Here is a 25373-nt window from a genome sequence, read left to right on the forward strand (position 1 = left end):
ATCTGGACCGGATCTGGGTCTTATATCTTCTACTCTAGATCCGGATCCGGTTTTTTTGAGAGTGGTCCAGATCCAGTCCAGATCCGGCGGGTCCAAATTTTGCAAGGTCCAGATCCGGAAAAAAGGGTCTAGATCCGCGGATCTGGACCGGGTCTCGGATCCATTGCCATCTCTACGCATTATGCATTATCAGTCCGAGGTTTCTAATCAAAAGATTCTCTTCAGTTGCGTTGAATGTTCCTCGACTGATTAGGTGTACTGAAGTGTTGCCCTAACACTTGTACTTCAGTGCAGAGGCTTCATTAAATTCAGTATTTAATTCAGGTGCTCTTCAGTCCTTCATACTTCAGTCTTTAAGACTTCAGTCCTTCGGTCTTCAGTTCTTCGGCCTTTCAGTTGTTGGTCTTCAGTATTTCAAGACTTCAGTGCTCTTGTCCTCATTACTCGTGTTTTCAGTCCTTGCGATTTCAGTGCTTTGGTCTTCAATCTATACTAGGAAAATGAACTGTAACAGTTGAGTTAAAAAAGATTCTAGTCTATTACAACAGTATCTAGGGATTTTGGAATCATCAAAACAAATGGTAGGATATTTCTTCTTATTTTCCAACAGTAACTATTAACCTTAATTTTTTATCAAAAAGAAAAGAAAAAAATATTAACCTTAATTTCAATAAATCGGTTTCTTAAAGCTCGTCTCAAGATTTAGGAATGCGTTGGGCCTTTTAACCACAAATAAGGGTGAGCAAAAAAATCCGAAATCGAATAACCGAACCGATCCAAACCGAAATTTTAAAATATGGTTCGGTTTTTTCGATTTTTCGATTCGGTTTGATTTTTTTCCCATAAAATTTTGGTTTTTCGATTCGGTTCGGACTTTTTAAAACCGAACAAAACTGAAAAATCGAATTATATTTATAATATATATATATATATATATATAATATTTTAATTATAATTTTATAATATCTAACTTCTAATATTTTCTTAATTTTATAATCTTTTTTTTTGGAATTTTCGGTTTTTTTTTTCTTCGAAAATTTCGGTTTTTTCGGTTTTTATTTCGAAAATTTCGGTTTTCTTCGGATTAATTCGATTTTTCGGTTCGGTTCGGTTTTAATTATAAAAATTTCCATTAATTCGGTTCGGTTCGATTTTTTTTTAAATCGAATTAAAATATGGTTTGATTTGCTTTTAGCAAAAATCGAACCATATAACCGAATGCTCACCCTAACGACAAGGCTGGCCGTCGATTAAATTTAGGTCCAATCAACCCGGCCCAAGTAAAATTGTTTTCCCGCTTCAAATTCAATTCACAAAACCATTTCAAAAACAGTGTGCGGAAAAAATCTCCAGCAAAAGCAACAATGGCGATCGGTCAATTGGAAGGCTACCGGAAACTTGCCGCAAAAATCGTTACGATTCTCGATGAAGTTCGGTCTTCGAACGCTACTCACAGACGCAATCTCAAGGAACTCCTCGCTCTCCGCTCGCCAGCTCCGGCGGAATTCTGCGCGGCGTTTTGTGAAGCCCTTATACCTCTTTTCAATTTCCAGCGGAAAACCTCCTCCTCTGAGCGTATCATCAAGTTCGTCTCCACTTTCGCTTGCTCGGGCAGCGATAAAGATGACTCTGGTGATGAATTTCTGGAGAATTTCATCAGGTTTCTTCTGGTGTCTGCAACCGCAGCGAATAAGACTGCGAGATTCAGGGTTTGCCAGATTGTTTCTGAGGTGCGATTGAGTTATTTTGCTTGTATCGTCAGTGTTTTTTGATTGTTTGAATTTTCGTTGGGGTTTATGTATTTAAGTTTTACTAAAATTCCTTTTAGTTAAGTTAAACCCCAGACTGAGTAACTAAAATTGCAACCAAAAGACCTTAGTATTTATGATTGCATTCTGCTTTCTCTCCCCAGTATTTGCATATTTGGAGTTTATAATAGACTTTTCAGAAGGGATCAATAGAATGTATAATTAAATTAGACCAGTAGCTTTTAGTATTCCTAACAGATTCATTTTCTGAGTGTGAACAATGTGATTTGAATTTAAATCTGTTATTGAATCATTGACAGTAAATGCACGTCTTTATTACTATCTAGATCATTATGCGGTTGCCGGATGATATGGAAGTGAGCAGTGAACTTTGGGATGAGGTGATAGAATGCATGAAGATACGTGCGGGTGATAAGGTCCCTGCAGTTCGAACATTTGCTATCAGGTCTCTTGCTCGGTTTGCAAATGATTCAGAGAACAGTGACATTTTGGAGTTATTCCTTGAGAAGCTGCCACTGGAGCAGAATGGTGTATGGCCTTCATCTATTTGTGATAGCATCGTACTTTTATTTCTTGAATATATATCTTGATAAGATGCTTACATGCCTCTCCCCAACTTCTAAATTACTTTTTCTAATGCTGCTCAAGGAGAATAATTATTTCTGCAGATTACTATATCTGGTATGTTCTTTGAGTAAGACTGTAACAAATTTGCAGGATGTTCGTAAAATTCTTGTGTTGTCTTTGCCTCCTTCAAGTGAGACTTTATCAATGATAATTGATTGCACTCTGGATGTGAACGAATCCGTCCGGAAGGCTGCATATTGTGTTCTAGCCAGTAAATTCCCATTACAGAGCCTCAGGTAATTCGGTCATTTAGCCTTTTGTTTCGCAACGTGCATTTTAAATTTTACACTTTTTGTGCTGCTCAGCTCTGATGTATGGTGCTTCTATATTCATCTCCCACATAATCTCTGCCTATTCAATTTGGCCTCTATTATCCGAATTCAAATGTATACAGATATATATTATAACTGCTTATTTTGTGGCGTATTTGTTAACTTATATTTCAGCATCAAGTTCAGAACAACTATTCTTCAGAGGGGCCTTGCTGAGCGGTCTGCAGCCGTCGCAAAGGAGTGCTTCAAGATGTTGAAGGACGAATGGCTTGAAAAATGTTGCAACGGTGACCCTATTGAACTACTTAAATTTCTTGATGTTGAAACCTATGAATCAGTCGGGGAGACAGTTATGTCCACTCTTCTAAAAGCAGGATTAGTTAAATTGCACGATGGTCAAACTCTTCAGAAATTCATTACTCGGGGTGGTGATTCAGCTGAAGGTTAGCACGGCATGTATCTTGATTTACTTCTTTGCGTGACCGAGTGTTTCATCTATCAATTTTTTGTTCCCAGTATAATTTTGATCCACCATGATACTAATGGTTGTGCCATTGCAATCCAAATTTCAATAAGTCTAGAAGAAGAGTGATATATTCTAAATGGTTTTAAAAGTTTATGATGCCGTTGCTATAACTTTTGATTTCTTAGGTCTTTGCATCAGCCAGAACATTTTGATTGTAAGGTTTGCTAAAATTTAGCAAAGTGTTCTATTTCATATGTAAAAACTGATATGTCGATTTAGTACACTCAATAGCCAGAATCTCAATCGAACTTCTATTTACTAAAATCTTTTGACATTTTATGGACATTTACAGTTGTACAATTGTTGATTCCCGTATTAAGATTGTTGATTGTAAAGCTATGCATATAAGAGTTAAGGTTTCCATTTCTTGAATTTTCTGATTGTGGCATACTTATGAGTATAAACCTTGGAGTTCCAATACAAAAGCAGGACAATACAGTCGTTCTGTTGAGCTAATGGACGCAGAAGTTGCTGTTTTCTGGAGAGTGGTTTGTAAGCACTTGCACATGGAAGCACATGTAAGCACTTGGTTTTGACTAAACAGTCATCAGTATTTTGTTGATCCTATAGATTTTTATGCTAACTTGGTTAAAGAGCTGTGCCAATTTATTATACTCCCTCTTCCTCCACAAAAAATAGTCCCTTTTTGCCATTTTGGACATCCACAAAAATTAGACCCTTTCCATTTTCGGACACTTTCTATCACATGGTAGGCCCATTTCTTCATTCACAATACAATTAATTTATCATTATTAACACTACTTTTTAAGTGGGACTCCTCTACTCACAATACACTCAACTATTCTTACTAAAACTTGTGTTGTCTCGGACTATTTTTTGCGGACGGAGGTAGTATATCTTTTATTTTTACGTGCACACTAAGGAAATTCAACTGCTAAGCATGTTTTTGCAATTGCTAAACATATTTTTCTCCTATTTCATTTTACGATGGTCATTTATATGGAAAGTTAGGTGATCTATTGTTAAAATCTTGTGATCTGCTACTTGTTCTTTCTTTCAGTGAGGACTTATTCTTAGGAATACTTTTTGGCTTCTACTTTCTGCTCCGTAAAATCTTCATGTTGATTCCTTTAGGGCTGAAGCATGTAGTTGAGATTAAACTCTATACTATCTTATTACTTGATTTTTCATGCAACTTTAATAATGGTAAATCTGAAAACCAAGTGACAGTTGATGGCCATGCATCAATAATGGTAGGATTAATTACCCACCTAACTTGAAGAAATTTAAGCTGTGGCTTCATTTGCTACTCAGTTGTTTGATTTATTTTTTCACGATCAATCAGAAAAAAGGCTCTGATGCGGCTATGACTATGGGCACAGAATCAGCCGTATATGCAGAGGAAGCTTCAGACAACAATGATCTTCTGGATAGAATTCTTCCTGCCTCAGTTACTGAATATGTTGAATTGGTTAATGCTCACATTGCTGCTGGTGGGTGAACTTTAGCAGAATAACTTTCTTTAACTTCAATGCCGGTTATTTTATGCAATCTAATCTTGCAGGGGCAAATTACCAATTTGTATCTCGGCAACTGCTACTTTTGGGTACGATGCTTGACTTCTCCGATGTTTCGAACAGAAAAGTGGCCAGTGAATTTGTTCAGGTTTTGTTGCACAAAGCCCTTGATCATGAGTTGGATGAGAATGGAAATGAAGTCATCATTGGAGACGGTTTCAATTTAGGAGGGGAGAGAAATTGGGCTGCTGCTGTAGCAGAATTAGGTAAGAAAGTCCATGCAGCCACAGGAGAGTTTGAAGAGGTTGTTCTTAATGTGGTAGAAGAGCTTGCTCAGCCTTGCAGGGAGAGGACTGCAGATTGGAAGCAGTGGCTGCACTGTCTTGCCGTGGTTGGACTTCTTTTGGAAAACACAACTTCATTTCGTCATATGCAGGGAAATGCAATTGATCCTACTGAAATTCTTCATTCTCTATTACTTCCAGGGGTATGCTTCTGCCAGACTTTTATGGTTCCTTTTCATATCTTGCTTTTTCTGGATGGGCATGTGGGTGGTATGCTTATTACCATTATTTGAATGGCTTTATTGTCTTGTCTTGTCTTGTGTCTTAACATGAAGTAACTGGGTTTTGTTGTTGGTCTGTACATACAGGCAAAGCATTCCAACTTGGACGTCCAGAGGGCTTCTGTTAGATGCCTTGGTCTTTTTGGTTTGTTGGAAAGAAAGCCTAGCGAGGATATAGGAAAGCAATTAAGATGTTCTTTTGTCAAGGGACCTTCTGCTGTAACAATAATGGCTTCCAAGGCATTACTTGATCTTGCAATATGGCATGGCTCAGATGAAATGGATAAAGCCACGAACTGTAGTCTCTCACATATCCATGATGATGAAGTTTCCTCAAGCCCTTTTGAATTTGGTGATGGAAGTGAGGATTTGGATATTGGACTGCTTGATCTGTTGTGCTCGGGACTTGAACATGACTGGGATGATTTAGAAGGGGTTGAAGAAAATCAATCAATTCAAGATGTTCTCGGAGAAGGTTTGGCAAAGATCCTACTACTGAGCAATAAATTTCCAGGATCACATGCTTCAAAACATCATTTGTTATTGGCTAAGCTCATCAAACTGTACTTTAGTAGTGAGAATGAGGAATTTCAGAGGTCCGTTACTTCGCTAAATTAATTGGCTGACCACTTTATATGCAAACAGCACAGAACAGTAATTGGTTTCCTGATATTTTGTAGGTTGAAACAATGTCTGTCAGTTTTCTTTGAGCACTATCCATCCCTCTCCATAAATCACAAGGTTAGAGTTTGATTTAACAGCAGGATTTCCGTACTTTATTCAGAGTGTTCCATGATATTTGTTTTTCTCACAAAAACATTTCCCTCAAATTGCAGAAATGTTTATCAAAGGCTTTCATGCCAGTTATGCGTTCCTTGTGGCCTGGAATTAATGGCAATGTTGCAGGATCCAACATAATGGTATCCAACATGCGTAAAAGTGCTGTCCAAGCGTCACGCTTCATGCTGCAAATGATTCAAGCTCCTCTATTAGTGAAAGAGACTACAAGCACAGAAGATAATAAAAATGAGAATCCTGGCGTAGAGACAGATCTGTCACTTGATTTCGAGAGTGGAGAGGAAGGACTAGCAGTTCGAATTGCAGTAGAGGTATGGTACTTAATTTTCATTATTATAAATATTCTGACATTCACTGGTTTCAAATATTGAAGAGTACTTCAGTTTATTGGTTTTATTTCTTGTGATCTTTGCAACTGTAATCATTTGTCTGACTGGTTATGATGTTTTGGTATTATGGTATGCTTGAAAGGGGCAAAGATGGTAGATTCAGTTAGCATTATCTTTTTCAAAGAAGACTTGAGATTCCACCCTTCATTATCAGAAATATAAATTCTTTAACAAATCTCCTTTTTCTTGTGTTCCCAACTCTTTTGACATTCTATAATCTTTTTTCTTCTTGGCTGTGAAGCTCATGTTTTTAAAGCTTTGAGGTTTAGATATTATGCTCCATGTTTTGATGAAAGAAAAGGGAACGCTTTCTCTTTCTCTTTACCTTTTTTACAAATAGAAAGAAAAAAAAAATCTGCTTTGGTTTCACTTGATAATTCCATGGTTACCCTAAATCCAGGTGGCAAACTTGGATGCTAAGAAGACAGCTGCACAAAAATCATATCTGGCTGCTCTTTGTAAAATACTTGTGTTGCTTCAGTTTCGAGTTTCAGAAGAGGGAGTTATAAAACTCATGAGGTGGATTTTGAGTCGTGCAATTACAGCTTTATCAGTTGAAAAAGATCTCACGAAGGAACTGAGGCATATGGCCGAACGCCTAAAGGCAATAGACAGAAATCCCGATGAGCAATTGTCCTCTGAGCAAACTACGCAGATATTAGGTAACGAAAAGATTTTTCCTTCCATTGTTGGTCTGCATGTGTAGGAAGCTGGCGTTGTGATCTCAATTCATATTTTATGGCTGATGTAAACAGAGAAGTTGGGACTAACATTGAAGTTGGAGAAAGATGAGTCATTGGAAGCGGCCCCTACTCCAGCACCACAATCAAACCGGCCAAGACGTGGTAGAAGAAGAGCAAGGGACAACGAAGACTCTTCCTCTGATGATGAAGTTTCTCCAGCTTCCGTGGTTCCCTTTACTCCTGCTGTGGTCAACAGTCGTTCGCAAAGGGCGAGCAAGACAGCAGCAATGACCAGAATGGCAGCCAAGACAACAATTAAGATAGATGAGTATGACGATGAAGAGGCAGTGGCTGAAGTCACCTCAGAAGATGATTCTGAAGCTTCTGATTAATCTGCTCTAAGTCTTTAACGTTGTGATCAAATCTCTAAACTTTTGTCAATCATTTATCGGCCTTTATTGTATTCTGATTCTATACTTGTTCAACCAGCCTAGTGTGCATCTCGTGCAACTAGCAAACCTTAATGTATTATTACTTAAACTGTCAAGTGTGTAAGTATTGCTAAGACTGCTGATTCATGTCTCTTTTTAGGCCCAATGTTCTATGGGCCGCGCCTACTTTATTATTTTCAATCTCCTTTTCTTTTTTACCATGATTTATTTACCAAAGTGTGACGTAGCCAGACTTTCGGCATAGGGGAGTTCAATTTTTTTTCCCGATAAAATTAATAATTAAAAAAAATAAAAATAAAATAATAATCATTAATACAATTAGAATGTCATTTAATGAGAGAGAACTCATAATTGGCAGAAAAATAAAATCTAATTCCGTGTAAACACTAAAAAATAAAAATAAAGAATATAGTAGTACTAGAAAAAACTCAAATATACATATGTAAAAATTATTATTTGGCTGAAATCACGAATGGGTAGGTTTACAATTATATGACCAGCTCTGTTAAGTTCTAATTATAATTTATTTTAGTATTTAATAGTATTACATTATTATTATTATTCTAAGTTCAAATTGAATATTAGCTATGAAGTGAATACACGAATAAGCATTAGAGCTTGTTCTAGAGGAAACGAGTAGTAGACAAGAACTGAAAATAGGCATATATATTAACACCACAAACAATTTAGAGAGGGAAGAAATAAGAATGGGAAAATTTTCAAAGGCTAGAGATTGAGTGTTATATTATTTCATGTTAAAAATTAGAAAAGAAACTATATTTTTATATTTTTAATTAATATATGTGAAATGACAAAAATACCCCTATAAATTTTGAAAAATCCCAGGAAGTGCAGTGATCCCACTGCCCCCTCTGACTCCGCCCCTGGACGTAGGTGCCCATTTGAGCGAGGACTTATTTACCAAAAATTTGAAGCAGATGGAAGCTTTTCTTGTTAATGTTATAGGAGCAAGAAGCCAAAGATGAGACCACCACAATTACTCCTTTGCTCGGACAATACGAGTTGGAGATTAATGTTATAGAGTTTGGGTAAATTTGTTTTCTCGAAGCCTAATTTGTCACTGTTGGAGTAAGGAATGCACATACGATGGGAGAGAGTATTTTGACAACATGCCTTGGTTAGTTATGGGCCCTAGGCTATCTAACAACTAATTAAGGGGAGATGTTTAGTATACTAAACATGGCCTTACAAGTTAATTTAACAAACTTTGCCTAAAGTATGATTCCTCTTTAAATACTTCATGTTTTATTTTAATTTCCTAAATATCATGCTTCTTATTTTTTTTTGCGTCATCTAAAAGTTTACACAAATAAAATTGAATAGGCACTTAAACATAGTTTTTGGGAGAAAGATTTTGCATAAAATGGATACTTTATCGTTGGTTTGTTGGCTTTAATTCATCCATTTACGAAATTTGAAGTACCCAATTGCTCCTTGGAAAATCCTTGATTGCATTATTTTATTATTTCTTCTAATGATTAATTGGTTCTATTGACTTGATTTTATGTTATGCTTTAAATTTCGTCAATCACACGTTCTGTAGAGTTTGATTTATTACAATATAACTATTTACGTCAAAATCTAAAACCTCTGGCTCTGGTTTCTTTCCATTGCGTATGTTGAAATTTTACAATTTTCTTTTGGTTGTTTCGATGATTTTATAAAGGTAATATTTTGACTATAATATAGCAGAGGAAGATTCATGCCGGTCGCCGGCCTAGCATTGCTTTGTATTGTTTCGGTATTAAATTTCGATCTTGAAGCCTGTAGCCACCCTAAACTGCTTCACACTAATTATTCCTCTTAACTTATAATAGTATACCACGAATTGTTTAATAAAATTGATATACATATATTCACAGATAGCTATTGGAGATAAGTCTTAAATATCAAGTTTAATTATTGGTAGGTTAAACAAATGGATGTCCTTTTCGAGGCAATTTCCACACTAGGGGACAAACGCTTCTGATTTCTATTACTATTCGAAATTTTGTCTTGTATTTTACTCACTCAGTATTATTCTTATACATATATTATGTAAGTATGCACATCTATTTAAAATAAAATAAAAGGATGAGATTAAAAGGCGATCAAACTATATAAGAAATGAAAATAGTTTGTCTCCATTGACATTAACACCGACAGTGCGCTAATAACGATCGATTTATTTTCGTTAATTACAAAATGGAGAGTGTTCCCCAGATAGGAGTACTTTCCACATGCAATTATCTTCTATCATTAAAATCGTGTTTATGTTATTAGGATTCTCCATTTATTTGAAATTGCAATTAATTAAGATATAGTTATTGTGTAATGATTAGGCATATCATTCCGATATAACAATGAACTGTTTGTGGTGTATTAGGTCTTTCATATACCACAAGCACACATCAAAACATCATTATACATATTCCAAACATTATAAAATGTACTAATTTATATTCAAAATTAATTTGTTCGGGATGCCTTTGGATTAATTAGTTATTGGAGACGCCATTTACAAAGTGGTGGTAAATTTTAACACACATTCGAGCTTCAGATTGGATAGTTTGTCTACGGTGAAGCAATATGCCGTTCACGTTTCATATTAATTTTTTGTTGATTTTATTTATTTATTTTGAATTTAACTATTGACATTGTTAGTTTCACAAGTTACATAAAAATCAAGCTCGAATTTGTTCTTTTATTCATTGATTAGAGTTAAGGGAAAACAGAACAAATCGAACTTTGATTTAATTTTATATATTTTGTAAAATTGATATATATACCAATAACAATTTATGAAGTATTAGAATAAAAATAAATACACAAAATAAAATAAAATACTAAAATGGATTAAACACGAGATATGCTCTTAAAAAGTGAGCGGCATACTACTTTTTTAGGTAAATACTATGTATCATTGAAATATGGAATTAGATTCAAATCTTAAAATGTATCGCGTTGAAAAGTTATCACACATGTATGTGAAATATATTACACAACTAAAATAAAAATATAAGAAGGTCTTACTTTTTTTTTTTTTTTATGAAATTAAGAAGGTCTTACTTGCATGCATGTTATGGTGATAAATAACAAACTCAATAGCTTGAAAATAAAAATAAATTCAAAGATGGTGAAGTGATAAGAGTTTCTGAAATTGTGGGCGTGCACTGTACATGTTTTTCACACCATTATATTATTCTGTGATGATTTCAACTTTCAAATAGCAATTAAACTAAAATGTAGCAATCAAATGTTTGAAAAAGGGGTTGACGTCTGGTGGAGGGAAATTGCGGGTAAATTTCATGAGAACCCAGCTGGTCAGCTGCTGTCTGCTGCTCATCTCTACCCATTTACACTCTCGTCAGCAACTTGATTCTTGTGTCATTTCTTAGCCTATTTAATTTAGTGTAAAATGGGGAATCTACCCACTTTCATAATATGTTTTACTCTCTTCGTCCACAATTTAAAGTTCCACTTGCCCTTAAAAAATTGAAGTCTTATTCTATTTTTTTGTACCCTTTACCCTCCCTCTTTATTTAAAATTACTATCCTTTGCCATTAATTATCTCACCCCACTTTAACTCACTTAATTAAACAACTAATTAACCTTCTAATTTAATTACTCTCTCCTCATTTAAAAATTAACTGAGTCAGACCATTTTACATCTTAAATTATTGGGCCGATTTTATTTGTGATGCACTCTACTTGTTCCTCATTTATTCTCAATTAAACCCTATCTACATATCTCTTCGTCGCCGCTCATTGCTTGAGTTCTATAGAGTATTCCCAAACTAATCTTCATCTCTCTTCATTTCTTGAGTGCTACACTTTCCATGAATCCGCCTGCCTAAAAAATTCCTCCATCTTCATCGATGGAGGATATTGTTATGGATTATGTGTCTCGATTTCTCTTGTGGGACACGATGGTACCAAAAACGGAATTTTCAGGCTTCGATCTCTATGAATCGGTAGAGTTCGTGCCGGAATTCGAAGTGTCATGGTTCCCTCTCTCTGGATCGGAGCCGAACCTGCCGGAATCCGATGCGGCGGCTTTCGATCTCTGTCAAGTGCCGTGGTTGTTCCCAGGGACAAATCCGGAATATTTTTATTGTGGGTGTACAAAATATAGACATATTATTAAATATGAAATACGTTAAAAATAGCTAGTGGAGTATATAGAATTAAAATCTACACGTTTTTATTGATGGAAATATTTGCATGATCAACTATCAAAAATCTCTTATTATATACAATTAAAATATCATTCATTTATTTATCTCTCATCCGATCGTATAGGCAGTTCTTTATGATATTCATTGCAGAAAATACTTTTTCAAATTAAGTAATACTTATATTTATTGTGGATTGAAGATTTAAGATTTAAGAATTTGCTTATTTATTATATACTTTAATTAAATATATATATATATATATATAATTAGTGAAAATAAATAAATAATTTGTGGGGGCACGTGCCCCCATAGCAATACATGTATATCCGTCTCTGGTTGTTCTCTCTCTTTGGATCGGAGTCGATGCAGCTGGAATCCAAAGCGGCGCGCCTCCCTCTATCTGGATCGGAGCCGATGATGCCAGAATCCGAAGCGGCGCCGTGGTTGCTGTCGAAAAAAAAAAAATCGTAAAGGCAATAATTTGAGATTAATAAACTGAAAAATTGAAAAAAATTAAAGCAGAACAAAAAAACCGGAAAAAAAAATGAATAAAAGTTTAAACAAGTAAACAATACGATAAAAAAAACATAATCCCAAATGCATATAAAAATAAATTCAAAAATTAAAAGCAACCTCCTAATCAAATATTAGCAAAAGTAATATAATCTCTTAACTACTACCTTTTTATTTCATCCACATCACATTTTTCAGCTTTCCTAGTCTCTGTGCCCACACCAAAGTGGGGCATTAAATTGTGGACGGAGGGAGTACAAAATTAACCATCCATATAATATACTATCTTATAAAACTACCCAAAGCACAATTGATGTTCATAGGTGGGCATTGGATTTTGCAAAAGTTCTTACACTTTTCTTAAACAAGTACAATTGTGTAAGAAAATATGTAAGATAGGTAGTTGAAATTGGTACAAGGCTAGTTAATCCATTAGCTTCATAATTGTTTTTGGTTTCACAATATACATAAATTTAAATTTTTCAGCCTTCCTATTAATGCTTTATAACACACAAATGTGTCCTTATTTTTTCTAACTTAAGGCATTTTAGGGTTACAAAGTGACATGACTTTATAATAAATACACATTTATCAGATTTTGTACATTTTTTAACTACCTATCTTACACATTTTCTTACACAACTGTGCTTGTGTAAGAAAAGTGCAAATTTTTTTACAAAAAATCATGCAAACCTATCAACATCAATTGTGCTTTGAGTAATTTTGTAAGATATATTATATGGGTGAATAGTTTTGTAAGACATATTATCAAAGTGGATATTTTAAATTCCCACCTTTAATTTATTCCAAGTTACCCATATTCTTATCATATACCTAAGGCCTACATTAATTCGATTAGTAAGAAAGAGATTACATGCCAAGCGTTCAAATAAAAATCTCCGTGTTTGTATGTGAGCAATTATTATTATTATTATTATTATTATTATTATTATTATTATTATTATTATTAGGGATACTTTAGTATATCGTCATTATGTAGACAAGTATAAAAAATTTCGGCAAATGTATTACTCATTGTACTTACCGGTTTTGAATTCTAGTTGAAATCTTATCTTTGCGGGATTTTAGCAGCAAATTTGAGGATTATGTTTATGCGATTCTTGTAGATATTTTCAACATCAAATCTCTGGATTTTATGAAGCCATATTGGATAACAATTATAGATAGACTCTGCTTTCATTTATCGAGTTCTATTCGTCTATTCGAGCTAGAACTCTTGCTAAGGTCGTCTATCTACAAGAGAAGATTGGAAACGTGTTGTGTATATAAGGAGGCCGTATTTTGTTCAAGATGATTGGGAGAATTTTGTTCATAACTGATCTCGTAATGTAGTCGAGAATTCTTGTTCCTACTAGATGTCCTCCTACTTAATTGACACAATCTGTAGTATAGTTACTGATACAGTACTTTTATTTGTTCTAATAAATGAGTATTTATGAAGAATACACTTGAGCGTGCATTGTAAAATAAAAAAGTTATAAAAGTTAATAGACTCTTCTAACAACTTGGGTTAACCAATGTGATGACAAATGTCCTGCTAATTGCTAACAGAGCCCCTTGTGCACAGGCTTGTAGTGTTGCAAATATTAGGTCATTGCATATATATGAATAAATTATTTATGATGAAAAATACACAATTAGTGACTCAACGTTACTATGTATGTCATTGAATCAATGTATATTAATTAAAATTTGAAACATGCCATAGTTTTATGATACTTATAATATCTCTTCATAATTTAATATGGAGAATTTCTAAATACTGGAAGGTGATTTAGGTCAAGGAATACGAGGTTGATTATCAGTTGGTATTTGCTGTTTCAAAAGTGATCTCAATACTCAAATTCCTTTCCGTACAAATTGTTAGGAACGAGAGACTATTTAACTAAAGTTAAGGTGCATTTGATTTTCTTACGTTAGCAGGATATATATATTACTTCTATGCATGCGTTTGTCAATCATTGACAAGTTAGCTATTCCGCCCTTTATGTATGTGTTTCTCAATCAGTCGGTTGCGGATTACTTCTATGATGGTATTTGGCACTTTTCTCAGAATTTTGTTGATTGTTGTCCTGATATTACTTGCAGATCCTTCTTTTACCTGTTGGTGAGGCTCATGATACTCATTATTGGAAGCCCTCTCTCCGGGGTGATATTACTGCTGCGTTGGCTTTTTTTTAGAATTGTCATCGGTTTCCAAAAGTTAGCTGGGGTAATTGGATTTGGGAAACTTATATCCCAATAAGGCGTTCTATGCTTTGTTGGCGTATTCTGCATTCTAGGCTCCCAATTCTGGACTGCTTAATTAAGCGGGGTTTGATTATTTCTAATTTTTGTTCCTTTTGCTTACGTGATGGTGAGTCTCTGGATCATTTGTTTTGGTGCTGCTCTATTGTTAAGGATATCTGGGGTTCTTTTTTTTTTCGTGGTTTGATAAAAGCCATCTCTTGGATTGCTATGATATTCACAGTTTTTCAGTTAGCTCCTGGACTGTCTCGTTTAGTTCTCTTATTCAGAGTTATTGGAAAGCTGAAATTATTTCTTTACTTTGGATGCTTTGGACTTATCGCAATCAGAGTTTGTATGATGGTATCGTTTTTGCCAAGCAACGCGTTCTCATCTTTGTTAAAGCTTACTTTAAAGAGATGGACGTGAGTTTTCGGAAGCTCAACGCCATGCACAATAATTGGAGTGATTATTTGATTCTTCGCCATCTTGGCGTTTCTTCTCGCGCTTCCATTCCGCCTGAGTTCGTTTCGGTTTACTGGTGGCCTCCTGCTAATCAGTGGATCAAAGCTAATACAGATGGGTCGGCTTCTGGCAGCCCTGGACTGATTGCTGCAAGTGTGGTTTTTCGTGATCATCAAGGTTCAGTTTGCAGGTGTTATCACATTAAAGGTTGGCGCGGTTTTGCTTTTGAGGCTGAGCTCCTTGCGGTTATTTCGGCTATCTCGATTGCTCACTGTAGGGGTTGGCATTATCTTTGGTTAGAGGCAGACTCCACTTATGTGGTGAAGCTGTTAGAGTCTCGGTCCTGTGACGTGCCTTGGCGTTTTCTTGCTCACTAGAAACGCATTCTCACTCTTCTCCAGAACATTCAATTTCGTGTCTCCCATATTTATAGAGAATGGAATAAACCGGCGGATATTATGGCTAACTATGATCGTCAAGAAGGCTAGTGGCCTTATGTTATCAATGATATCAAGCATGCTGTTGCCGTGGACATGAACACACACAACTTCACTAGGATGATTCGTCCTTGATTACGCTCTTCGATTTTCGAGCTGGTCTTTGCCTGGTTTCGCTCGTCCGGACAATTTCTTCGGGAAGCAGCTGGCGGCTCTGGGATAGTCGTTTTGGCGTTCTTTGTTTTGTCCGTCTCTTTACTGTTTGGTTGCTGGTCTTTTGGTGTTATGGTTGGGATCATGATGTGTGTTTTGGAGTGTTTCCCGGGCCTTTTTTCAGCTTTAGGGTGTGCTCGAAGTTGGGGTCCGGGGAGTTGGGCTCTAATGGTAGCTCCGCGGTTGGGTCGGCCTTGAGGTCCTCACCCTTCGGCGTTGAGTTCTATGTTCTCTCGGAGTTTTCTTGCAGCTATTGTTTCCTTTTCGTTTTGTGTGTTTCAAGAGCCGGTTAACTTAGGAGCGATGATTCGGCCGGAGCTTCTGAAGTTATCCACTTCCGCTCTCTTTCCCTTTTGTTTGATTTTTTTTTTCGCTTTAGACGAATACTCTTTTTCCTTTTTAAGGGTGGTTTTCCTTAAAATGATTTTAATGAGGCTCGGTCCTTAGTCTGCTCATCTGTGCTTTCAAGGGTTCTTACGTTTTTTCTTTTCTTTTGGTTCTCTTAATAAAATCGCACGTTATATAGGTTAGCAGGATATATAATTAGTATATATCATATTCTTACGGTTTTTCTCGGATGGTTGTTTAAATAAGTATAATTTCTTTCTTTCTATTACTGTCTCTGACGTTCCTCAAAAGTTTGCCCCAAATGAAAAGGCACGAATTTTACTAAAAATTGGTAAAAATTTATTTGATGGTGGGGTCATATATAAAAATTGTGTTTAAAGGGTTGTAATTGTAAAGTTAATGATGATGTCATGTATAAAAATAAAAAAATAAGGAGATTGGAGCGAACTTTTTGAAGACACCAAAAAAAGGAAATTGAAACAAATTATTGGAGACAGAGTATAATATTTTTCCACATTTTCGTCAAAAAAGTTTTAATTAGGTTTGGCCCTTGAATTTTTATTTTATGATTTTCAAGGACTTTGGGTTTGTTTCTTTGTGCTGTTCCTTTTAAAAGATAAATACTTTGCTAATTTCTTACTCGCGTGGAGTAACATTTCTCTCCAAAACAATAAAGCTAGTGTTGCACATCCAAATCACAACCCAATATCTACCACACAACAAAGGAGATTCGTAAAGGAGTATATCTGGTATTTTCACACCTATAATTTCAATTGAATTTGATGACAAGATTGCCAATAACTTCAAATTTAACTATTTCAATATATCATGAACGATGGATGGTGTCCCTCATACTTAATTTTTGTTTAAAAGACTTGGAAAAAGGGAGAACGGTGTAGTTTGAATCATATACCTAATTATTTACATACTGAAATCTACACTGATTAGATGTGCCGTTGGGATAGTTTCGTAGTGTTTTGACATTTAAATAAATCAAGAGGGGATATCAAATATATTACTAATGTTCAAGTGGTAAAATATATTACTAAGCAAAACATATATAGGTCCATTAATAAGACTTTTGTAGTCTTATCAAGTCATCCATATATTACTAAGGAAACAAAGTATAAAATGAGTCATTTTAAAGTGGTAAAATATAGGTCCATCATTAATTAGGTGCGGCCCTCATTGAAAAGAAGAAGAAATAAAAGTGGCTGAAGAACAGAAAACAGGATATAAGATATTGGCGATCATCATATTATTATTTTAAACTAGATTATGATGAAAACATATATAGAAATTAATGTAAATAAGTCTATACCTTTCACCAAACATCAGCACATGGTGCGATTTCTTTTCTTATATATATTTTCTCTCTTTGAGAAATATGACATATATATATAGGAAAGAGATAAATAGACCAGACGTAATATATTTATTAAAAAGAGAAAAGAAAGACCAAAAGTGAAGCAACGTACATGATTAAAAGACGAAAATAAGACCATCAGCGACACACTTTATTTTTATTCTATAACAAGTTTTGCTTCAGTAGGAAAAATGAAAAAGAACTATAGTCAACAATTTATTTCTGGCCCGATTCTCTAACGTCATTCAATTATTTTTATCATCTATCTTGTTTTGTTAAAACTATGACCTATATATATATATATATATTGTATATATATTTTGAAGTGTTTGTATATGCTCATCTAAAATAAAACGTTTTAAAATTTGTAATTAAAAATTGTAATTACGAGTAACTATGATATCTGAATACCGGACCTTTTATAGTTTAATTTCATCTAAATGGCCCCTATATTGACAAAGTAGGGACATCATTTTAAATACAGCTTTTAGCAAATAAAATCATGAAATATTTCGAATTTGTGATTTTAACGTGATTTTTGAAGTGTGGCAAATTAAATCACCACCTTTTCAATTTTTGCAATTTCGTCCCTCCAATTTTTGTTGAGTTGGAGTTTACGTGAATTAGTTCGCGACGTAATATTCATGTTATAACGTTATTTTCTATAAAATTATTGGATAATGGAAATTATGGTGCAAATACAGGATACAATCACTTTAAATTTTGGAGAAATTTTTAATTGAAATTGTACGAAGCGACGTTGTTTAAGCCTCATAAAAACGACGTCGTTTTTACTAATCCACGTAAGCTTCAATTGAACACTCTGGCGATCGAAAAAAAAAAAAATTGGGTGGAAGGAATTACAAAATTAAAAAGGTGGTGATTTACTTCGCCATACTTCAAAAAGTCAACGTAAAAATTGTAAATTCAAAATAGTTCGTGATTTGTCAAAACCCCTTTTAAATAGAATCCAAGATTGTGAATAAGTGTTACTTTTTTTTATATGTCAAATAATTTTACTACCTAGTACGTATAAAGCTCAAATCGAACTCAAATTATAATTTTTATAAAACTTTTTATATATATTGAAGTTGTTTATTTGTAGTTTTAAGTATAAGGATTGAATTTGAAGAAAGGAAAATCATATTATTAAAAGTTTGGGCGGTGTATGCTGTTTATATTTTTTCTCTTCCAAAGTAGAAAGCATGTTGTTAGTGTCGTCCAATTCGATGATTTAAATATGATTGTGATTTGTGATGCTATTTGTAATTATTTGTTACTAGAAATTGATAATTACTTGTTAGAATGCGGAAAGCTCCTGATATGAAGCCGCAAATGTAGTCCACAATTGACGCGTCAGCGACACGTACTCGAGAAACTCTTTTGCTCTCCCAGCCACAATAAATTAGACATGTCGGGATCACGCAGCATTCAATCATCACACATACAGTATTGTTAACCAAATTCATAATTATATTGTGCGAGCATGTGATCAAACGGTAAGAGATTAAGTCTCAAGTTAAAGGTTGTGGGTTTGAGTCATCTGTAATGTAATTTTTAAATTTTTTATTTAATATTACTTCCTTTGTTCCTTTATTCACGATCTATTTCTTTTAGACACATATATTTAGGAAAATAAAATTATAATGTAAAAGTATGTAAATGTGTGTGAAACTATATTTTTTTGTAGTGTAAAATTATTATCAAAAATGGAAACAAGTCATGAATAATGAAACAACCTAAAAAGAAAAACATGCCATGAATAATAGGACGGAGAAAGTATTAATTTATAAAAAAAAATGATAATGTATATAAGTGTGTGTTCGAGTAGCCTCATAGTAGAATAAGCATGATTAATTCTTAAGATCGAATATTTTAATTTGAATTTATTATGGTACTATCTTTAATTAATTATCTATTTATCAAAAATATAAATATTAATTTTGTAATTTTCAATCTAGTTCGATACATATGGATTGATATGAGCAAATTGACAAAAAAAAAAGGTTTAAAGTTTGAAACTCTCTCGGTATATATTTTTAGTTTGAATGAACTCTAAGAAGTTGTTTGATTTGAGTGATAAGACATGATTGATAAAATAATTCATCTTAATCTAAAAAGAAACACTACGAATTTTAATAAAAATGATTTGGTGTATTGTGAGTGGAGAAAGAGTCCTAGTTAAAATGTAATGTTAATAATGATAGTTTTTGATAAATTATACAAGTAAATAAAAAAATTTAAAGACCACACGACGATTGACTCAAACACACGATCTCAAGTCTTGAGCATTAACCACCTACCACTAAAGATTTTCAGCTAAAATGACCCGCGATTCGATAACCTAATAAGCATGGCACGAAATAAAATGGATTGACCTAATAATATTTCGTGCCATGCTTATTAGGCCAATTCATTTTATTTCATGTCATGCTTATTAGGTTATCGAATCGCGGGTCATTTTAGCTGTTTTTTGTTTTCTTTCTTTCTAATAATATTCTTTTTGTTTTCTTTCTTTCTAATAATATTCTGTATAATCCATTATCCAGCACATGATTGTTAAAAGTAAACGATGCTAGTAAATGCTTGGTTGGAGTATTAAAGATATGGATAAGAAGAAAAATGCAAAACCATTTCTAGGCAATTAGATTCGCGTCAGGGGTTGAAAATTGAAATAGAAACAAATCGACGACTTCCTTACACTGCATTGAATTCACCGTTTTCTTTCTTAACTAGTACGCCCCGCTTGTGCGATGCGCGATCAACATCGAAATTAAATGGTATTTTAAATAAAAATATACTTATTAAATAGTATTATTTAAATATAAGTTAATGCAAACATGAATCTAAAAAAAGTAAAATTATCCACGACATAATCTCAATAAGAAAATGATTTTGAGAATATTTGAATTTTTAATTTTTTAAATACTAATTAATTAATTTTAACTGATAATGTGTATAAATATATAAATCATCAAATATCAAAAGCAATTATAAATGATAATGAGTATCATTATGTATCATATAATATTCTAAGATGTACAAAACTTTTTATTTGCATAGTATATTTTTTGAATGCATATTTATACCATATTTATGTGGTCATTTTGTTTAAATACAATTTTTAAAATAAAGTTCCTATACAACATCTAAAGATTTGATTTTACAGAAAAACATGATTTGTTTTCATAAATAAAATTGATCAATTTAATTATTAAGTTTAATTTTATAATATTGAACAATGATGTTGCATTATTGAGTTGGCCTTTGATTTTAATTTAAAAAATATCTAAAAAAGTTATATCGGTAGGTCGTAAGCGTAAACATGTCATGTAATTTGAATAAACATGACAACAATTACTTTTATATGGATCGAAATTTTATTTTTGTTATTTTACTGATATTTATTGATGAGAATAAGGCTTGTATTAATGGAAAAGTAAAAGAGTACAAAACATCCAAGAAAACGCAAAAGATAGCAAACAAAAGACCGAGCCTCATTAAAACCTTCTAAGAAGAAGAGACCTTAGAAGGAAAAAGAGTACTCGTGAAAGACTCACATTCGGTTCAGGTTTTACTGATATTTATTATCAATGGGTAAGTGAAAAAATAAATGGTTGAACATGAGAGATATGTAGTTCCTTTCAAAACTAAAATGGAGTATATGATTTAATATTTAAAATGCTATTTTTAAGATATATATATATATATATATATAATTATTTATCTACAAATTTATATTAATATAAATTTCACTTAAAAAAAATAATTTTAAGATAAAGGGTTCTAAAATGAACAAATATATAAGTTTTATCTTTTTAGTTGCATTAAATTGTTATAATAAAAATAATATAAATAGAAAAAAAAATCTAATACAAATATAAAAAAACAAAATAAAAAATATATGTAGTATATAAAAGAACCGTAATATTAAATTTGTAGAAAGGAGAGGATAGAGGATAGAGGAAAGATGATAGATGAGAGAGAAAAAATAATTTTATAACTTTAAGCAATAATAACTTATTTGTTTTAAATTTATTTTTTATAATAAAGATTTTGTCGTTATCTTTAATTTAACATTCATATTGAATATTTTTTTATGAATCAAAGTTGATGATTTTAAGAAAAGAATCAAAATAAAAAAAGATGAATAAAAAGAGAAAAATTTTGGTAAGAAAAAATTAACATTAGACTTCTCTTTTATATATTATATAAATATAGATTGGAATTGGATGTGTATTTATGAATTATTGAGAGTAATCATGATTTGTATCCATAACTTCGGGTGTTTTATAAAAAATATTTTAATTTACATTTTCACTTTAAAACCTTTAATTTTGAATAAAGATCATGCATACTCATTACTCACATTATAAAATCTACCGATATAATGATAAATCATTTTGCTCGATTATTGAATGGATATTTATACGTGGATTTTTTATTCCACCTATTGTAGTGGGTAAAATCCGTCAACTTGGCTCAAGCCCAATTAACATTTCAAGTTCACCCAATGAGTCAAGCAACCCGGTCCATTCAATCCCACAAGCTTCGGACTAACTTGGGTCGATAACGATGATAGTCAAATTACTTAAGAAAACTTGTTAGTCCAGCCTGATAAGTCAAATTAGAAAGGCCTAACTGGATCGACCTAGTTTGAATACTTCACTTCAAGATCAACCTGTCTGAACCGTCAGGCTGAATAATTCGCACTCAGCCTGGCCCATCAAGTCAATCCGCCAAGCTAGCTCGCCAATCTAGCACGACCCTAAAAGGCCCAGTCAGTCAAACATATTGATCTATCTAGCCCAAAAAGCTATAGATCAACTTGAATCGATAACCAGGCCGGAAGTATCACATCCAACCCAAGGGTTACCGCCCACCTTGTTGACGAAGTCACATGACCTAGCCATCAACCCTAAGAAACATCTTTCGCCAAGCTGACATAGTCAAAGGGTGAATCTTTACGATCCCGTCCAAATCGCAACAACTTGGAAGTGGAAGGCGTGGACGGATAAGGTCAGCTTGTAAAACCCTAGCGGCTGGCCGTCCTTTATATAGACAGACTGACTAGGTTACAAGGGGACACGAAAAATCCTACTTGCTCTCTACTTCTTGAATTCTCTCTACTCTGCCACCGCGCAGATTGCTCCTCCCAATTAGAAATAGCTAACTTGGCCTATCTCCGCCTCTCACCTTACATTATCACAACCCACCGACCGTCACAGTTTCCACCCTCCGACGCCATGGACACCTTGGAATAACCACTCATTCCAACCTGTCTTTCTATCTTATTTTAATCTATTATCATTCTATTTTGCTATTCCGTTACTGACTTGAGCGTCGGAGGCTCTACGGTCGACACCCCTTCCCGGTGTTCAACCTAGGGCTCTCACGTGATCTTGTGTTGACAGGTTGCTAGTGTCCAATCTATCCGAACGTGCAGACGTCAACTTCAATTGTAGATTTTAGCCTCTACACCTATCAATATGACCATTGTTTTGATGTTTAAAAGTTAAAAAATCTAAAAAAAACTCTCTCAACTTTTACAAAAATCCTTCTTAAAAATTAGTAGATCATCTCTTCTCAAAATCTGGTGAATGCCACCACTGTGAGCTAGAGGTGGCCATGATTTCGATTTGAACTGGATCCGAATAGTTGGTTCTATAGTTCCGAACTATGGAACCAAATCGAACGGTGAAAGCTCCTTCACCGCCTCGATTTCGGTTTGAACCGTGAATCGATGGTTTCAGTTCCGATTCTGGTTCCGAACCGATGGTTCACGGTTCGAATCGTCCGACTTTTTAAAATAAATAAATAAATATATATTTATGTTGTTTGTATTGTTTTATGTGTGTCCTCTAATATTTAATGAAATTTATGTTGTTTGAAGACGTTGGAATAAGAGTTCGTTCATTCTTCCTCGCGGACCTCCGAGACTGTTGGTCCACTCCAATGCCGCCATCTTCCAACTCGTCCATCTCGCTATCCAAATCAATTGTAGGTCCGCCATCCTGGTTGGTGGATAGAACCTCTTCATCATCTTCCTCCATTTGGGCAACAAGGCGTTTCGCCATTCAGCATCGGTTTGAATTTGATACTCCTCCATATCTTCGCGTTGACGACGATTAGGGATTCTTTGGAATTGAGAATTCGGAGAAGGATCCTCACTACCAACATATGAATTTTCATGAGAATTTTCTTGAATAACAACACCACGTATGGTCCGTTGGTGATACTCTTTTGAAAATATTAAAAATTAGGAATATGAAATACGATTAACCTATGGCAAAAATTTGGGTGAGACTTGATATATGAGTGAAGGGGGGCGGGGCGGGGCGTGTGTCCGTTGAAAAACATGAATAATTTGAAGTAATTATTATTGTGATAAAAAGTAATAATCAATATGAATAAATGTAATATTTGTCAAACGTAACTTTTTTCACGATACTTGTTAATTTTACTCACGAGAACTTATACTTTTTGTTTATTTGGTCAAGTAATTATTATAGTAAGAAAAAGTAACTAATCGAACCCGCACACTGCGCGTGTGAGAAATGACAGGCGAAGGAGTATACCACTAAACTAGCACACGTTGTTTATAAAATTACGAATACTTTTTATTTGTACTCTCCTGGTGAGAACCGGTCTTATGAATGAGACCGGTGTCACGGGAGACCGACTCTTAACCTAATTATAGCTACATCATATAAGAATTTATTCGGAGTAAAGATTTACTAAATATCTTTACATACTATGCTTTTACTTTGATAGAAAACGAGTGAATATGTATTTTTCACATAATACTAGAATTTTTTTCGGGTAGTGTGAAATATTTTTTTCGGGCAGCTCATTTTCACTTATTTTCTTTTTAATATTATAATATTATTTTTGGATAATGGTGTGAAAATATTTTTCAATATTTTTTCATCTTTTTATCTGTGTAAAATATATGAATTATATGTAAAACACTTCTTACATATAAATTAAGAGCAAACTAAAATGTATGAAATCTATGTAAAACATGTATGAATTCGCTGTGTAAATGCATGAATTGCGAAAAATAAGTTTTTTGTTACCTATGAGATTCGAACTCGGGACCCATGAATTCATCCAATAAGGTGATGAATCAACCGTAGATCTTGATGTTCTAAGGAAGTTTTTATTTTAGCCCACATAGAGAGAGAGAGAGAGAGAGAGAGGTTTAATAGAAAAATGCAAATATTTATATAATTGGGAAACAATCTCAACCATTTATTAATCTTAATCAAACCGCTACTAATTATTTTGTGTCTATCATAATAGTTATTAGTAATTTTTTAATATTTTCATTTTTTTTATATAATGTTCAAATGCTTCCCTCACTAAATTCACAACTTGTTTTTTTTAAAATTCATGTTCAAGCCCTTTAGGAAAATGTTTTGTGAATATAAAGAGTATTTTTTCTAGTGAATTGTGAAAATACTAGTATCATTTAGATTTAAGTTTAATTAACATTTTTTTTCAATGTATACTTTAATTAGTACTCCCTCCATCCCACTTCAATAGTTTTGTTTTCCTTTTCGGGACGTCTCACTCCAATAGTCTTGTTTCTATTTTTGGTAATGATTTTACACTACAAATAGTTTGGTCCCACACGCCTTTACACACTTTTATACTTAAAAAGCAAATTTCTTAATCTCCGTGCCCAAAAGAAATGAGACTATTGAACTGAAACGGAGGGAGTACAACATATAGCGATTTTTGGTTGAAATTCAACGACTTGTATATTAATTAATATTAATTGGTATGGGATTTATAAATAGGTAATTGCATCAAAAAACACGTTTTTTCACACATGAACTATACAAACTTTCATTTTTATTTTATTTTTAAAATTTTGCACATGATGAACATTTTCGATGAATAATTATTTGATAATATATGTTTGTATCTTGTAGTGTAATTTACCTAACGTCCAATTACATTATATAGGAACAATTTTATTTAAATCATATAGATAGTTTCGATTTTTGTCTCAATATTGTTTTGTTAAAAAATATTTAT

General features: G+C 33.5%; 1 protein-coding gene across 2 annotated transcripts; it reads left to right on the forward strand.

Moving 5' to 3' along the window:
- Positions 1 to 1288: 1288 nt before the first annotated feature.
- Positions 1289 to 7724, forward strand: LOC131021902 (uncharacterized). Of its 2 annotated transcripts, none has more exons than XM_057951232.1 (12): positions 1289 to 1730; positions 2096 to 2299; positions 2487 to 2632; positions 2843 to 3111; positions 3621 to 3712; positions 4501 to 4648; positions 4720 to 5159; positions 5325 to 5833; positions 5918 to 5978; positions 6074 to 6346; positions 6825 to 7086; positions 7180 to 7724. In XM_057951232.1, the coding sequence occupies exons 1-12, from the start codon at positions 1365 to 1367 to the stop codon at positions 7497 to 7499; spliced, it is 3090 nt and encodes a 1029-aa protein (XP_057807215.1). In that variant the 5' UTR covers positions 1289 to 1364; the 3' UTR covers positions 7500 to 7724. The 2 variants fall into 2 exon arrangements, with proteins under 2 accessions (XP_057807215.1, XP_057807217.1); XM_057951234.1 differs by having other exon boundaries at positions 3624 to 3712.
- The last annotated feature ends 17649 nt before the right edge of the window (positions 7725 to 25373 follow it).

The sequence above is a fragment of the Salvia miltiorrhiza genome, chromosome 4, assembly GCF_028751815.1.
Source record: "Salvia miltiorrhiza cultivar Shanhuang (shh) chromosome 4, IMPLAD_Smil_shh, whole genome shotgun sequence".
Classification (NCBI taxonomy): Eukaryota; Viridiplantae; Streptophyta; class Magnoliopsida; order Lamiales; family Lamiaceae; genus Salvia; species Salvia miltiorrhiza.